The sequence below is a fragment of the Nestor notabilis genome, unplaced genomic scaffold (genome assembly GCF_000696875.1).
Source record: "Nestor notabilis isolate BGI_N333 unplaced genomic scaffold, ASM69687v1 scaffold6806, whole genome shotgun sequence".
NCBI lineage: Eukaryota > Metazoa > Chordata > Aves > Psittaciformes > Psittacidae > Nestor > Nestor notabilis.
The window spans coordinates 36,354-53,915 of record NW_009932476.1 but is presented as its reverse complement, the minus strand read 5'-3'; the positions used below and the strand labels follow the sequence as shown (position 1 = coordinate 53,915).

Sequence of the window (17,562 nt, the reverse complement as noted above, 5' to 3'; positions counted from 1 at the left end):
ATAAATAACTTACAGCTCCTGGGATCCTCTTGAATGGGTTCTTTCACTAAAGAAAGGATTTAAGTGTATGGTTTAAGGGATATGAGTTTTCATGATTCCCCTTGCTGCTTCAGCATTTGTTAAATGTTGAAGTAAAGGGTCCATCTGCTCTGAAGCATCACAGATGCCAGAAGTGCATGAAATAAGGGGTATGCATGACGTAAAAGACTCTTTGAAGTGGCTTTTGTATTGTCCTCCTAACAGAGAGACACCCGACAATATTCAGGCATGCCTTCTATAACAAGAGCTTGGGTTTATTATACATGAAGGTTTCACAGAGGTAGCAAGGGAGAAATGCACCTGAGACTTCCTATTAGCATGTGTAACTTTGCATGTCAGAGGCAAATGGTGTATGTCCATGCAGTGGATTTGCTATTAGAGTGGAAGTTTGAATGAGCCTGCATACACTCACATGTATCTTCTCCAGTATGTGTATAACACTAACAGCCTTTTTACTTGATTTTTTTCAATAGCTGGCAGATTGTTTCCCTTTCTTTGAACTGTGGTTGGATTCTTGCAGTGTGCTATAGCCAGACCTTAAACAGGTCTCTAATGAACTGGCTAAAAAGTCATTTCTTTTCCCTACTGTTTTCTTCTCCTTTTTTAGAAGCAGAACCCGAGGTTGACAACCTTCTGGTTTCAGATGCTACTCCAGATGGCTTCCGTCTGTCCTGGACTGCAGATGATGGGGTTTTCACCAGTTTTGTTCTCAAAATAAGGGATATCAAAAGGAAATCTGATCCACTGGAACTAATAGTACCAGGCCATGAGCGCACCCAGGATATAACAGGGCTGAAAGAGGGTACTGAATATGAGATTGAGCTCTATGGAATTAGCAGCGGACGACGTTCCCAACCCATAAATGCAGTAGTAACCACAGGTATTGTCTTTGCAGTAGGAAAAACATGACAAGTTCATGCCTGTTTCTTTCAGCATCTCTCCTTTTCATAACCTGCTTAAGGCATTACAAACTGTCTCCTGCATGTCCCTTATCCATGTTACTGATTCACTGTGGTGTAGTTACTTATAATCAATCATCTCGGATTCCTTAGCTTCATCACTGTCTATTTAATATGGTTTGATTTAGTTACTTTTATGATCTGGAATTAGGTAGCAGGTTATAACAATTAAAGCACAGGCTCTGAGGGACAGAAATATTGTCTCTGTATCAGCCTTTTTCTGTGATTCCTGACAATAATTACCTATCAACGCTGCACAACCCTTTACCTCCTTTGAAAAGAGGTATGACAAAATGAATTTACCAGAGCTATTGAGAAGTTTATGGCTTGATCAGTGAAGGACTAAGCACCATTAACTTCAACAGATCTTACCAGAAGCAACATGTGCTCGATAATTCAAAATCAGCTTGAGTTTCTTGCAAAATCAAAGCTTTGAACTCCTTTAGCAGAAGTTGCTATAAATTCTCATTCTTGTGTGTCAGAAACCCTGACGGGAATGAAGAAACATTGTAAACATAACTGCAAATGGCTTCTGTTTGAAGTTAGCCTAAACCTATTTGTGTTTCTGAAAAATCTCCACCAGAACACAGCTTCATATGCTCAGTGTCAGGGAGAAGGATACTCTGGCTTTTGTAATGGGAATATTTTCTTCTTCCATTGTTTTTCTATGAATATATGCAGATACTAGTCAAGTAAAAAGTTCTCGAGGCTTAGGTTGAATTATTTAGCTTCATTTAAAAAAAAGTAAAGGTTCATAATTTGAAACATTTCATTTTTGTACTTTTGAATGAAGCTTCCCTCTTTTTTCCCCACCAAAATCATGGTTTCATTTGGAAACATTTAAATCCAAAGCAAATGAAGCAATGACCCACGTTCACTCTCTTAAAAATGTTGAACTTTCTGCTATGAAAACACAGTAATTTCAAGTCAACCTAATATCATGAGGGGAATCAGAAGGGATCAGGTGAGTTCAGTGTGAGGAAGTCAAGAGAAACGCATAAAAGAGGCATTTGCCCAGTTGTAGTAGTGTACTCCAGACAACAGTAACTCAGCACTGAACAGCTTCTCCTGAAAAACTATGGACTCATGATCCACCCTAATGTCTGTAGTGCCAGTTGTTAGCATGGAAAAACACATTTCTGACCAGCTCTACTGATTGCTGTCACATCCCTTGAATAAACAGCAAGGGCATATTTGCCCTCACCCAGACATTTACATGAAGCAGAACACGCATCCATCACAAACCACCATTCTCCAGGCTCATGTGGATTGTCTCATAATGGTGAGGGATGCTTAAAGTCAGCTGCACTTGTTAGCAACATGTCCCCATTTTCACTGACTTCCAGGATATTTATGGTAAACCACTAAGAGTTCCCATTTTCCTCATGGCTACATTCTTCACTTCTTTCAGGGAGATTTAGCACATGTCACCTACTGAAGCCAATAGCCCAGAAGATGTTTGTCAGATGTAAATAGCCTGTGGATAATTGATAATAGAGCTGGAGCCACAAAAATCCAGATAAATGAGTTGAACTGCAGGTTACACCACATTGGGAAGCTGGGCCACCAAGACATCTAACTAACTTCTGTTCTTAGGAGTGGATTATTACACAAACATATGTATATTTATAGCATGTCCCGTCTGGTGGCGAAGAAATATTTCTGTCCCTGAAGGGTGTAGCTCTCACACAGGCTTATATTCAGCCTTGCTTTATTCTGGCCTGTGTACAAGTTACAAGGAATAAATTAGCTAGAAAGTCTTTAGTTTTAGTAGAGGAAATGATAGTAAAATAACATTTGGAACAAAGCTGGCAAACAGAGCAGCAAACCTAAACCAAACACTACCTGGAAATGAAGGCAGAAAAAGAATGTAGATTGAAAATCCTTCACTGTATTTACCTCACCCAGCTTCTCCCTTTTGCCCCACCTGGGCATGTACCCTTGTACACACAGATGTTGTCTTTGGGGATCAGGTCCAAGCAGTCTTCCCACACCCATCACAAGTAGTTCTTCCTCCGTTATTTATTTATATGTGAATACACATTAGAGGGAACAGCAGTTTTCCCCCAGATCCTGTTAATAGTGTCGTTAAAAGGTTTCCTTTGGGGTGATGATGGTTTCCTACTCTGCATTTATCTGTTATTTTACCCTCATCACTTCTGCTGTGATAGAAATCATTAATTATAAAAGCAAGGCAGCATCATGCAGATCTTCAGTGTTTCATGAAGCTGGAACAAGGGAGTTTGTCCACTGCTGCTTTCAGAGGGACAGTCGGTGCCTTTTGGAAGTTCATTTGTATAATGTTTGTTAAGGTGCAGTTCAGCCCTCACTGGGGACCGCAACTTGGCTATTTGCTACTTCAAGTCCTTGGTAGGAAATGTGGGTCTTATGCTGCTGTTTTCCTCTTCTAATGGTGTTTTGCCACACCATGAAGCATTTTTCAGCTGAGAGTGTCACCAAATACTTCGCATGCTCTTTATACATGATAGATGTCATCTGATGCTTCCTGTTGCCTAGGAGAAGAGCATATTCCTATAGTTTGTTAGGAATGGAAGAACAAGATGCTGGGAAAAACATCCCCAAAGAGTAGCAGCTACTCTGATTTCATGGCTGCTTCAGCAACCTCACAGGGACGTTCTCTGTCTGTCATACAGCTCATGGGGAATGATGCTGGACGATAATGCCCATTACCTGTATCTGCCCAAGAGATGAACTGGGGTTTTGAGAGTGACAAGACAGAAGCATGCTGGCCATTTTATGCCTGCTTAATTTTGGCTTTCAGGTACCTCCAGAAGAAGATTTCTTTTGCTGCTTTTTAATCTCCCTGTGCTCATAGGTACCACTCTTACATCTCTGGGACTCATGCCAGGACTGATGCTTGCTGTCATTGTCCTCTATGCTTTCTTTGCCAGGTTTGATCCCAGGATAGTACCTGCAGTTGTGGCATTTGGAGATGTGAAACTCTCAAATAGTCAAGGCTTTTCTTACTACTGTTTGTAACACAGTTTACCTGTTATAGAAAATCAAGCATTACTCCCAAAGAAGTGTGCACTGCAGAATCCAAGTGGGATGGATTGTGTACTTTATTTTCTGGGAAAGGCTGGAACTGACTGTGTCTATGAACATTGAGTCCCGGTTCATCTCTTTGGTCTCCAGAGTCATCACGAGCACTTTTCACCAGTCACAAAGTGCACCTACAATGTGAAGTGAAATCAATGTGATATTCACCTATCTCTCTTTCCCAGTTTCACTTTATGCCCCTCTGTTTCCTTCAGACTATACCTAAATCAGTAGCAATTTCATGTAGCAATTTCAGCCCTAACCTCACTTTACTTTCTTTGTTATCTTTAATTCTTCCCTTTTTTCAGCTTTTCCATGAAAGCAAACCCCTCAAACTCAACATATCTCATGAGCTCCAGATTAATAATTTACATTTTTCTTGAGAGCTCTGTTGTTTTTCTTTCCTTGCCTTTCACTTGATTTAGTGCCTTGCTGCTAGAGCTTTGGGTACGCATGGAACAAACAACCCTTTGACTTCGTGCCCACAGACACGTTCTTCCCAAGCTATTTCAAGCCCAGTCACTTTTTTTCTCCTCTTACCCCCTGCCCTCAGCCTGTCTCCACCACTCTTTATACGGCTTGATATCCCCTCTGTGCGTAATGACCTACTCTGTGTGGGCTGTTTAGTTTTCTTCACAACTGTCAGGGTTGTTTTGGTTACAGTCAAAAGAGCAGGTTGGAAGTGAGATGCCCAAGGTTAACTTTGAAGTGGCAGGGCTCTTTACCATGTCCTTCCAGAAGCCCTTTCCATGCCTGTTTTGCGGTAGCTGAATTATGCCTTAAACTGGAATGTTTCACATTAAGTGTTGGTTTGCATATTAAGGTTGGGCCATTTTGGCAAAACTTGGGCTTTGTTTGCCCAGCTTGCTGATCTAATTTAAATGGGTAATATAGTGCTCAGGTTTATACAAGGAGAAGCTGTGTTGTATAACAAAGAGCTGCAGTGGAACCACAAAGTGCCTTCCTCATGATAGTTGTACTTGGATGTCCTCTGGATGGATGTGCTTGTATGTACCCAAGAAAATCATGATCTCGGATAAAGATTCCAAGAAGAAAATCTTGTCACTTCTAGTTTGAAGCCAACAGAAGCTACAGCCAGTCAGTGCTGGAGAGAATGGACCCCTGATGAGTTCCTGAACCTGAGTCCTGGTCTTTTTTAGGCATCATATAGTAGAAAGTTCATGCTTAGGTAGAGAGATCTCTCCACTGGTAAGGGCTGCCATTGCTGCGTGTCACAGACAGGGCTCTGAGACCCAATGGAATGTCTAAAAATCATCCAAGGGAAAGTGGGGTGGAAAAAATACAATGATTCCTGGGTTGTATAGTATTCTTCCATACTCTTCTATGACACTGAAATCTCTGCTACTTTTATGTACATGATATGTCTGGGGTATTTTTAAGCTATGCACTACTATAATGTTACTGAAAAAGGAGAACTTAGACCACATGGATAGTTGCTGCCAGTGTGTGATAAAACCATTAATTGTTTGGTACTCCCTGCATAAGTGTTGTTCAGGGCAGAATAGCATCAGCTCTTGGGATAAAGGGATAAGATAAATCAGTGTTCCAGCACTAAGGACTGATAAGCAAATGATTTAACTTTTCTTTCTATGTGGTGTTTTTGTTGTCTCTTCTCCACTGACAGCTGTTGGATCTCCCAAGGGAATTTCTTTCTCTGACATCACGGAAAACTCTGCTACAGTCAGCTGGACACCCCCTCGCACCCGTGTGGAGAGCTACCGCATCTCCTATGTCCCTGTCACAGGAGGTGAGAACTGGAAGGAAGGACAGGGAGGGAGATGGTAAAGGGAGGAGCAGAAAAGGTTTGTTCTGTTGATATCCATCTCTCAGAGCAGCTCCAGATGATCTTAAATCTCTTTTTTCTTCAACCTGCTGACCAGGACCATTGGTTTGCATAGACAGTCCCAGCAGCCAACCTGTCTGACCATAGCGTCCCACATCCCATGGGCAAAACTTTTAAGTCTGCTCAGAGCTGGATGCTGGGTGATTGCACCCCTAATAGGCCACGTTCACAAAACTCTCTATTCTTGCTGAGCCTGTTAAGTTAGGCTTTATTTCCAAACTGTCTCATTTCTTGTAGGCACTTTATGAGCTAAGCATATCTGAAAAGATGGCCCTTGGAAATAATAATTGTAATCCATGGTTATAAAGGTTTTCCAAGGCAGTGATTTTTCTTAGTACTCCCCAATGTTGTTTCATTCCAGCCATTATATCATAGAATCATAGAATAGTTAGGGTTGGAAAGGACCTTAAGATCATCTAGTTCCAACCCCCCTGCCATGAGCAGGGACACCACACACTAAACTATGTCGCCCAAGGCTCTGTCCAGCCTGGCCTTGAACACCTCCAGGGTTGGAGCATTCACAACTTCCTTGGGCAACCTATTCCAGTGTCTCACCACCCTCACTGTGAAGAACTTCTTCCTTATATCTAACCTAAAGTTCCCCTGTTTAAGTTTAAACCCATTACCCCTTGTCCTACCACTAGAGTCCCTAATGAAGAGTCCCCCCCCAGCATCCTTGTAGGCTCCCTTCAGATATTGGAAGGCTGCTTTAGTGTTCAGCTTGAAAAACTTTCTATACTTAAACAGGTTTTTAGCATAATTTAGGGACATCTCTGAAAGGAAATAGTTAAGGAGCGAACACTGCAGACATCTGGACCATAAAAGACTTGCTGTTGACTCAGACAAGAAAAGATACAGGCCTTTAGACGATGCAGTATGTAAGCACACATGTAACTTTAAATATATAATAATACCACAAAGGAAAAGGAGCAATCCACAGACATAAAGTTAGACACTTGTCTAAGTGCCTTCCTGGAATAAATTGAGAATATGAAACAAATATTTACTCTGTGTCCTCACCCACACATGCAGCACCTCTTAAAATAACATGTACTACATCTCAGTTTGAAATGAGATGGGTGAAGAAGAAGCTTCCAGTCTTTTCCAGAAATAAAGCAGATCTAAACAGCAAGTCCTGTCCTCACAGGTATAAGAACTTCCATGTACAAAGTGCTGTGTTTTCACCTTATATCTCATCTGTAAAATAAGATTTTTCTGAATAGAAATGATGATTTTTTTTTACTATTGGCATGGACTAGGAATGAATCAAACCAATGTCTTAGAGGTTGGTGTCATGGCAGCAATACTTTCTCCTAAGGCTGCCCTTTGACATTGGTGGTTGTAACTAACTGGAGAAAATTCACCTTCTCCTGCACAAGTACATCCATGTTGGTCATAATGTCTTTAACTTGGAACACATCCTTCCAGCATTTACCGGATTGTTGTGTTACTAATCCTTTAGCATTTGGCTTCCTCCTAGGTACTCCAAATGTTGTTACAGTTGATGGAAGCAAGACAAGGACCAAGTTGGTGAAGTTAGTCCCAGGTGTAGACTACAATGTTAGTATCATCTCTGTGAAAGGCTTTGAAGAGAGTGAACCCATCTCTGGCATTCTGAAAACAGGTAATATATAAAGAGGAAATGGGAGGTAGGAAGATTTTTGGCCAGTCTTTCTTTGTCTTTGTATTCCAGATGAGTCCAGAACTTGTAAGTTTGATCAGGCTCCTATTTGCTAATGGCTGAACCAACTTGCAGTGAGACAGAGATCATTCATGTATTTACAGTCCTAATACATCAGGAAAAAAGAGACAGTTTAATTAATACCATTTTACAAATGAGGTAGCAAAAGGCCAGCTCAGCTGAGTAGTTCAGACCAGTTTCGTTGAGCACTCAAACTCCACATCTTCCAGGTTCCAGACTGGTCTAAGCATAAAAACATTCTCTCTCCTAGTTTTTCTTCAATACAGCTTTAAACATCCCTGCAGGAAATGAGGGTCCACCATGCTCCTGTTGTCCCAATCATTCATTCATTCACTCTTTTTTTGTGGGGGATAATAGATATTCAGAGAACTAAGGCAAGGAACAAGATGCTGAGTACTGGATAATACAGAATCATAGAATCGTAGAATGGTTTGGGTTGGAAAGAACCTTAAGATCCTTTAGTTCCAACCCCCTGCCATGGGCAGGGACACCTCATACTAGACCATGTCACCCAAGCCTGCATCCAAACTGGCCTTGAACACTGCCAGGGGATGGAGCGTTTATCACTTCTTTTGGCAACCTGTTCCAGTGCCTCATCACCCTCACAATAAACAACTACTTCCATATATGTCTCCTGAACTTCCCCTGTTTAAACCCATCACCCCTTGTCCTATGGCTACTGTCCCTGATAAGAAATTTATAGCCCATTCCAGCTGTACTGGAGGCAGATATCTATCCCAATTCAGGGAAAGCATAAACTTGTGTGCAAAACAGAGTCCCATGAGGAAGCAAGGCAGGATGTGTGGGGATTTTGGATGGTTGCTAGCTGTTTGATTGGATTATTTTTAAACATGCAGGGCAAGCTGGTGGAAGGTCCCAGTGGCTGTCAGTTACCATTACATTAGTTATTTTTCCCAGCTCTGTCTCCTGGGTTTGCTCCAAAAAGCAGTCAACTTGAAGGGTGTTGAGAGAAATATGCCACCTCTGACAGCGCCATTAAGACTGATGATATCAAGACTGATCTGAGAACACAATGATGTCTGTTCCCAGTGTTGAATCTTTTCACACATTGACCTCCCTTTGCAGTAGAGGCTTTTGATGTCTCTTTATAGGCACTGACGTCTTTTCTGTGGAGCTCCATTATTCTGAAGGGGATCATAAAAGCTGCATCAAGCAGCACTGTTTGCACATTTTATGCCATATATTTTCAACAGAGCATTGCACAGAGCCGAAGAATGTTTGTCAAATTCCCTGAATCTGTTATTCTCTTTCTTGCAGCTCTGGACAGCCCATCAGGCCTAGTAGTTGTGAACATCACCGACTCTGAGGCTCTGGCAACCTGGCAGCCAGCAATCGCTGCTGTGGATAATTACATTGTCTCCTATGCTTCTGAGGATGGTAAGAAGAGTTAGTGATGGGTCAGGGAGCTGACAGCATTCAGTCTTGAGACCTTCTCAGAAATGGGTGCAGCAGTGTGACACTAGGAAGATGGCAGAGGGTGTTATTTGAAGGAGGTGATTCCTTGCTGGAAGGACTTTAGACATTGTGCTGTTAGTTAAACATTCCCAATTCAGACATGAACAGAGAAAAGCGAATTTTAGAATGAAAAGCTGGTGTTATTATTCATATGAACACTAGAGAGTGCTAATACTTTTAGATAAAGGACTCTAGTGTTAATTCTTATTCAGTATAGGTATGAGCAGAGAGATGAGCGCCGGGCTTTTACAGTTTTGACCTTCCTTGAAGCTAGTAAGAAAAACATCAGAGTGGAGCATGGGGTTGAGTCCATCACGACATGAGTGAATAATGCTGGGACCTGTTCTCTTTTGTGTTCTCTTCTCAGAACCAGAAGTTACTCAGATGGTATCAGGAAACACTGTGGAGTATGACCTGAAGGGCCTTCAGCCTGCAACTGAGTATATGCTGAGTGTCCATGCGCTGAAGGACACACAGAAGAGTGAGACCCTCTCTACCCGGTTTACTACAGGTGCTGTGTCCCACCTCACTGTGAGGAGACCTGCCATCTCTTCTAGTCCCACTGGGCTTACATTTCTCAAATACCTAAAAGTCAGCCAGCACATTGTGCCTTTTTTATTAGAAACCTGGATTTTAATAGTATTTTCATCAAATTTTCTCTGGTGGAAGGCGGGTGTGATCCAGATGGCGGTTTTCTGTCATCAGTTCTACAGAGTCTCACACAATGCAGGAGTTCTTTGGGGGTCCAAATGTTGGGGTACCAGTGCTGAAGATATCCAGTTGGTTTCATACTATGGCTTTCCATGAGTATCAATGAAATCATGGAGATTTCTCATTTTCTTAACTGATCCCAGGGTGTTAACTAGAGAGCCAAGAGCTAAGCCATACAAATTCAGTGTTATAATTACAGTGGAGAAGGGAAGCTGTAGCCAGACCAAGTATGAAAAGTTCTCCTATTCGAAAGAGGCATCATCAGAACCAGAGTTTATTCCTGAGAATGTGTAAATATTGATCTGTCTTGTGAGAAATAATAAAAGGCACAATATTGTTTCAAAAGACATTTCAGTGCAGCCACTTATAAACTAAAGTGCCTGAGACAAGCCAATATTTTAACTTGGATAAAGTAAATACCTTTATTTTAAAACCTGCAATGAGGAAATTACCTTTTTGTCATAAAACTTAGGTTGAAGTGTTTTTCAGTTTCAAATTTCTGTGGAGAAAAAGTTTGCTTTCCTGGCCTGTTTTAATATATTTCCCATAAGATACCCTGTGTACTAAACTCCACATAGATGTGACTGTAATTGATCTGTTGCCTTCTTCAGGACTGGACTCTCCAAGAGATTTAAGTACCTCTGAGGTCCAGTCAGAAACAGCTGTGATAACTTGGAGGCCTCCACGTGCTCCTGTCACTGGCTATCTCCTGATCTATGAGTCCATTGATGGCAGAGTCAAGGTATAGCATTTGTAACCAAACCCTAAATAATTACCACAAAAAATAATGTGACAAACTAAAATATAAAACAGGACCAGTCATTATGATTTTCTCACTGAGGTTATCGTGCATTGTTTCTCCTCCCCATAGGAACTCATCCTAAACCCTGAGACTACTTCCTACAGCCTGACAGAGCTGAGCCCACTTACCCAGTACACAGTGAGACTCCAGGCACTGAATGGATCCCTGAAGAGCAAAACGATCCAGACGATTTTCATCACAAGTAAGGACATTATAGAGCACATACACAGTGGAAATAATACATCAGCAGAGCTCTGCAATAAGCAGACATAGACCTCATAGAAGATTTTCAATCCAGTTGTCAGTATGCACTTCATTCGCTTGTAGTGCCAGTGCAAGTCCCTGTTCCCCTCAAGCTGTCATGTCATCTGCTTTCCCCACACTGGCAGGATGAAATTCTTTTCTTTACATCCACCCACATCACCTCTATCATCCTCTCTCTGAGGAACCATCCTGTGTAAAATATCAAAAGGAACATTACTCTAAAAACCAAATTGGCACTCTGATTTACCTCGATGCATAGCAAGCTGTTAAAAAACTCAGTGTTTTGAGCTGAAATGAAGCAAGCCACATGCACAGACACAACTCAAATCAGTTCAGTCCAAGGAGATGAATTTTAGGGCAGATTTTTTTCTCCTCTTTCTGAGATCAGTTTTCACAAAGCCACATGACACGTCTGTTCCAGCTCCAGCAGGACAGCTCTGAAGTGAGCTGAATGCAAGAATAGATTGGGTTCTCTGAAGGTCACTTTACAGCTGACATTCAAAAAGAAGTTGTTCAGTATTAACTGTGAAACCTTGCCTGTCATTAGTCACACTTTACACAGTTTGCAGGCTTTCAGGAAGGACCTTCAGGCATTTTCATTCTCCCTTCTGCCGCTTGTGCCAACTTCAGCCCAAGGACACACAGAAGTGCTAATAAAGATCACACAGCCCCAGAGCTGCTCACAGTCACTCCTGGGGTGGAGCAGGATGAATTCTACCAATAGGTGACAATCCATATCCAGAAATAAGAGAAGAATTAAATGTGGGTGTGTTTAAGTGATATTTAGCAAATTGACCATAAGCAGGACTGAATGGGGTGGCTTCACTCATATGAACGCAAAGGCAGCCTCAGTCAGGCAGATAATTAAGTCTGGCCTTAATTCAAAACGTACATTTGTGTGCTATTTAGTGAGAGAAAATACTGAAATAGCTCCCTGCAGAGGGATGCTTTTCTCCAAATCCCAAAGCTGATGCAAATTCTCTGTAGCTGAGGCACAGGCAGGGATGCGCATCACCCTGGAGAGAGAGCAATAGTCACTCTGTGAGCAGCCACAGTCAAACACTCTACTGTGGATACACCTAGAACACCACTTAATTAGACCAATGGCTGAAAAAGGTAATGGCCTAAGTGAACTTAAAAAGAAAAGAAGAAAAGCAATGATCCTATTATACTGTTGTCAGAAAGAAATGCTTAACAACATTTCCCTGTACTTTCAACTGTTATTGTTTGCTTTCATTTTTAAAAGCCTTGATTTATAACATTTAATATTGTACTTGCTAGCAAAATATTCCCAATTTATTTTTGGTTGTAGTCCTGTGTTTGTATTTTCCCGTCCTATTTCTGTCATATAATGAGATGTTGGTAGATTTGGGTTTATCCAAAAGTTTCTCATGCCATTTAATATACTTAGCTGGAGGATGAACTCCTATCATAGCAGAAGTTATCTGAATTCACAGCACTTCCAAAAGTGCAGGCAGATGTGCAAAAGCATATTCAAAAGAAAAACCTACATCATCTGCTGTTGACTGTGACTTTTTTGTATGTAGGAGGGGAATTACAAGCCCATTCCTGGGCTCTATACCTGGCTGTGCCATTGACCTACAAGAGATTTTCATGAGTCATCTGTATTCAACACATACCTTGTAACTGCTGATTTCTTAAGGGCTGCTTTCTCTCTTTTTGTGTGTGTGCAGCTGGTCTTCTCTATCCTTACCCTAAAGACTGCTCCCAGGCTCTCCTGAATGGAGAAACCACCTCTGGACTCTACACAATTTATCTGAATGGGGACAAGGCTCAGCCTCTGCAAGTCTTCTGTGACATGGGCGAGGACGGTGGTGGATGGATTGTGAGTAAGAGAGAGGACCCACAGCACCTTTACTTGCATCTGCCTGTACTAAAAGCATGGGTGGCAGACCCCATACCTGCTCATCTGTGGTATCCCTCATAGTGCTCTCTTGTCAGAGTAGGGCTGACTTGTCTATAAATTTGGGGAATTTAATCTTGGGTAGGACACATGAGTGCCTAGAACAAGGTTACCAGATGTTCCTGTAGTTGGAGGAAAGAGAGGTGTCTCCACAGACTGGGCCACGTCGGTGGTTTCAGTACTAGGAAAAGCACTGATCTCTCTCCACTGGCTGTAAAGGATGTTGAAATGACCACCTTATATCACATATCTGCCTTCTAAAGAGCTAATTAGGTGAGAGGAGGATAGACTAACTGTATTTGAATGAGGGAAGCAGTGGAGGAGGTTAAACCACAGGCCAGAGAAGTATTTGTTCAGCAGCCATGTGGTGTGATGGCCAGCCAGGCTTCCCAGGCCATTATACAAGGAACACATCCCACTGAGACAACAAATGAATGGCAATAAAAATGCCAGCTCTCTACTGACATCCTCAAATCTGAACACACCAGAGGGACCTGAGGAACAAAAGGGAAGAAGGAGCTGGAGAAATGCATGGCTAGGGGACTAGGGCATGTAGAAAGTCTTGGCTGAAAAATACAGAGCAGCAATGGGCTGTTAAAAAAGCAGAAAGGCCACCTCATGAAGCACAGGAAGCCAACAGAGCAGTCCTGGTAGCATTCAGTAGTTGCAGTGAGACTGCTGCTTTGGGTGGAAAAGGCAGGGGAGCAGCAATGCCAAGCTCTGCATTTGTAAAAGCCACATTGCTAGTTTCTTTCTGTCAAAGGCAGTCTGTCCATAACACTTGTTGCATGTGGTGGTTGTAGGTGTTCCTGAGGCGTCAAAATGGAAAGGAAGATTTCTACAGGAACTGGAAGACTTATGTGGCTGGTTTTGGAGATCCTAAGGATGAATTCTGGATAGGTAAGTGGCAAGAATTTTTCTTTTCTAGAAAGAAAACATGAACACAGCCCAAAAGACTCGAAGTCACTTTGAATCCTCCATTTAGTTGGCAAGAATCCGGGCAAAGGAGGTTAGGGAAAGCATGCTGCGAGGGAGACTGAAATTGCCATGTCCATGCCTAGTTGCATGGACCTCCAGTTGCCTAGTCCCTCCAGTTGCAGCTTGTAGATGTCATGGTTCTTAGCTCGCCATACATACCAAATTAGTGCTCAGTGGTGCTCTGTAAGAAGTCAGCAGCTAAGCTGAGAAGCAACTGCAAACCTTCTTCTTCCTGTACTCCTAGGATACCCCAGCAACAAAAGCATACAACTCAAGCAAAGTGGGGAAAATCGAAGTACAAAGCAATTTTTCAAAGCTTGTGCTACATTTTACTAGGTTGTAAATGAAAGACAATAATGACCACACAGCACAACTTTGCTTTTCCTAAAGTGCTACCTGCTACTGTGATCAGTCAGCCTGTTTTTACCTATTTGGTTTTGTGCTAACATTACCCTACAGCAAAAATAGCTCTTTCCTCACCAGTATTTATGCTCTGGTGTAACAGGCCAGTGTAACCCTTTTATGGGATAAAATGATGGTAGAGAAATAAACACGGGGAGAAAATGAATTGTTCATTTATGCCCACAGGTCTGGAGAACCTCCACAAAATCACTTCTCAGGGCCAGTATGAGCTGCGTGTGGATCTGCAGGACAAAGGTGAGACAGCTTATGCTGTCTACGACAGGTTCAGCGTTGGAGACTCCAAGACCAGATACCGCCTAAGAGTGGATGGCTACAGTGGCACAGCAGGTGAGGGGAATATTTTTGCCTTCTGATTTGCAATTTCCTCCCAGTTGGCTCAAGACAACGGAATGTTGCAGATCGGCATCACAGCAGGTACTTTATGTACGTTAGGTGCTCGAAAATAGGAATATATCAATATATTTTATGTTTCTATTTTAAATCCTTCAGTCATTTAGGTGCCACATTTTATGGCATGCTTATGACAGAATATAAACAAGTATATTAAACAGCCAGCTATCTCATTTGGTCAATGCTTGACTGTCATTTATACAGCTAATAACAGCTTGGCACAGCCTCCTGTCTTGTCTGTGGAATGTGCAGCAATGTCCTGCTATAACATGATTTGTAATCAAATTGTATGCCTTTTGGCATCATGCTGGGGCAAACCCTGCAGCCCTTATCAGGGTTTCAAAGGATTAAGAAATAAATTCAGCTTCACAGGATGTCTTAATAGGAGATAATTTCATGCTGCTAAGGGCATAAAACAGATCACAGAGATGTGTGTGTATGGACTCTGCCCTGTGGCTTTATGCACAGCCTATAGGGATACAGACAAAGGATATGCAGCAGTAGTAGAATTAATGTCTATTTGAAGCAAACACATTGGTGAAGAGCAGTACTAGCTGCTACAGCTGGTAGGATTCAGTCTTACTAGTTCCTCTTCCTGAGCATTCAAGTGTAAGATTTATGGATAGAGCAACACAGATACTAAGGTATGAATGAGAGCTCTGCTTCAGGCATACACTGAAAGCTGCTCCTATGGCACCCATCTGTAAATGGGCACACAGACTCTGGGAGTGGGAAAGACAGTGGTAGGCAGACACCTCTCTGGCTGTGTTTCCAGTTCAAGAAGATGGGTAGTTTTACTGGATGAACCAGCTAAGTGAGGAGACTCCTTTGTCTCTTTGTCCACACTGCCTTCTGTACAGAGCCAAAATCCAGCTCTCAGCAAGAAGTGCAGAAATTGAGTTGCATAAAAACACTCCTAATAAGCTGAGGAACATTTGCTGCAGAATTGTCACTCCCATGTCATCTAAAGTAGGCAAAACAGTGACCTTGCTTTCTTTCGTCTTCCCTATTCAGGTGACTCCATGACGTACCATAATGGAAGGTCCTTCTCCACCTTTGACAAGGACAATGATTCTGCCATCACCAACTGTGCTTTGTCATACAAGGGGGCATTCTGGTACAAGAATTGTCACCGAGTCAACCTGATGGGCAGATATGGTGACAACAGCCACAGTCAGGTGAGTTTGGTTTGTATGATTTTCCAAGGGAATGTCCCAAGTGTGGAGGGAACAATTGTTGCTTTCAACATGTGAAACAGAATGTTCTTCCTGCCATGAAAGCCAGGCAAAGAGCTACAGCTCTGAGGGACAGCACATGGCTTTCTTTGACCAGGTTGTGCACAATGGTGACCAGAGCCCTGTGCTTCCCAAAGCCCCTCCAATTTGTTGTGCCTCTGTTCCCAAGTTACAAAACAACCTGCAGTCTGATGCAATAGCAGTAAAAGCTGACAACAGGAGGAGAAGTGAATGTGTGACCTCCCACACTTCCTCTTCTTCTTTGCAGGGTGTTAACTGGTTCCACTGGAAGGGCCACGAATATTCCATCCAGTTTGCAGAGATGAAGCTGAGACCCTCCAGCTTCCGGAACCTGGAAGGAAGGCGAAAGCGAGCGTAAAACCCCGGAGGTGGAAAAGGGGCTATGGGCACAGTGATGGGGGGAGGGATATCGAGTGTGGGTGTGGGGAGATCCTCTAGCATCACTGGGCAGTAGGGTGTGAGGAGCTGATACTTGTACCAAAGCATCAGTGCCCCTTGACCCAACAGAGGCTTCGGCAGCATTCCAAACAATAAGCCTTAAGCATCCTAGCTTTTCCAGCAGAGCGGCTCCAGTTGCCCACCAGTAACATCCTCCACACCAAAGACAACGATCTCAAGGTTTGTAGGTTGGGTTATTAATTCTTATTTACTCAGAAAGCCTCTGGGATAAAGTTCTTCCACAGTCTATCTCTTGGGTAGCCCAGGGGAGGGGAGGGGGAACAGCTTTGTACATTGGTAGTTTGTTTGAGAACCAGCCATACTTTACACACAGAAATGTGTATGATTAATTATCGTTATTATTATTATTAGCTAGAATTGAAATTCATTGGTCATTGGAAAACCTGGTTTTATATATATATCAAGTACTACAAAGAAGGAGGGGATGGGAAGGGGAAAGCAGTATGGTTTTAAACTTAAGCATAAGATTAATATTATTAATATAATGACAAAGTAATAATAATAATGATAATAATAATAAGCTAAGTTTTGGTCATTTTGAAGAGAACCATGCTTAGGAAACACAGCAGGACAGTGTCTGATTGTAAATTTTTTGTTTTTATAAATAAAAGCACAATTACTTTTAAATAAATTTCTACCTTTTCGTCATACATGTTGAGTTTGTGCATGGCCAGGGTATATCTCCTTAGATGAGGAAATAAAAGAAAGGCTGAGAGTGATGAGGCTGCTGTGCCCGTACTGAAAACTGTCCCTTTTGTGAGTGGTTGGTTGTAAGTATTCTGCTGGGTTTGTTACAGTGAAATGCCTGTAAGGTTTTTGTTTCTTAGAGAATATATTTCTTATTTTTCCTGCCCAAAAGCTTCTTACATGTTTTTTTAGCATTACTGATTTCTCCATCAAGCAATGGGATCAAGCAATAGGTGGGAATAACTAACAAGAATACAAAGAAAATACAAATGTTGCTAAGCACCACTGGCAGCTTCGAACATGTGTGTAAATAAAGGCGTCTTTTTTTTATATGAATGAAACCTATGTGTAGTTCCTCTGTATCATATGCTTCAGTTGAAGGCAATAAACGATCTGTTGTTTTAATCCAGTCTCTCTGCCCTACTTCAAGGTTGCACTTTTCAAACAGAACAAATGTTTCCACTTCCTCCTTGGCAATCACTGGGAGGTGGCTGGGAAAAAAATGCTGTCAGTGAGAGCAGATGTGATCACCTCTGTGAATAAGACTTACTGTGAAGTGGTAGCAATG

The 17,562-nt window shown here is 42.1% G+C and overlaps 1 protein-coding gene across 1 annotated transcript in view; it reads left to right on the top strand.

Moving 5' to 3' along the window:
- The window catches only part of TNC (tenascin C), a 45,029-nt gene extending 28,759 nt beyond the window's left edge, over window positions 1-16,270 (top strand). Inside the window, exons 12-23 of the mRNA XM_010016418.1 lie at window positions 647-919; window positions 5,704-5,826; window positions 7,403-7,546; window positions 8,903-9,022; window positions 9,468-9,611; window positions 10,423-10,553; window positions 10,683-10,815; window positions 12,572-12,723; window positions 13,605-13,701; window positions 14,368-14,529; window positions 15,607-15,770; window positions 16,096-16,270. Coding sequence (XP_010014720.1) covers window positions 647-919; window positions 5,704-5,826; window positions 7,403-7,546; window positions 8,903-9,022; window positions 9,468-9,611; window positions 10,423-10,553; window positions 10,683-10,815; window positions 12,572-12,723; window positions 13,605-13,701; window positions 14,368-14,529; window positions 15,607-15,770; window positions 16,096-16,206 — 1,754 coding nt within the window. The 3' untranslated portion in view covers window positions 16,207-16,270. The remainder of the gene's footprint in view (window positions 1-646; window positions 920-5,703; window positions 5,827-7,402; window positions 7,547-8,902; window positions 9,023-9,467; window positions 9,612-10,422; window positions 10,554-10,682; window positions 10,816-12,571; window positions 12,724-13,604; window positions 13,702-14,367; window positions 14,530-15,606; window positions 15,771-16,095) is intronic.
- The last annotated feature ends 1,292 nt before the right edge of the window (window positions 16,271-17,562 follow it).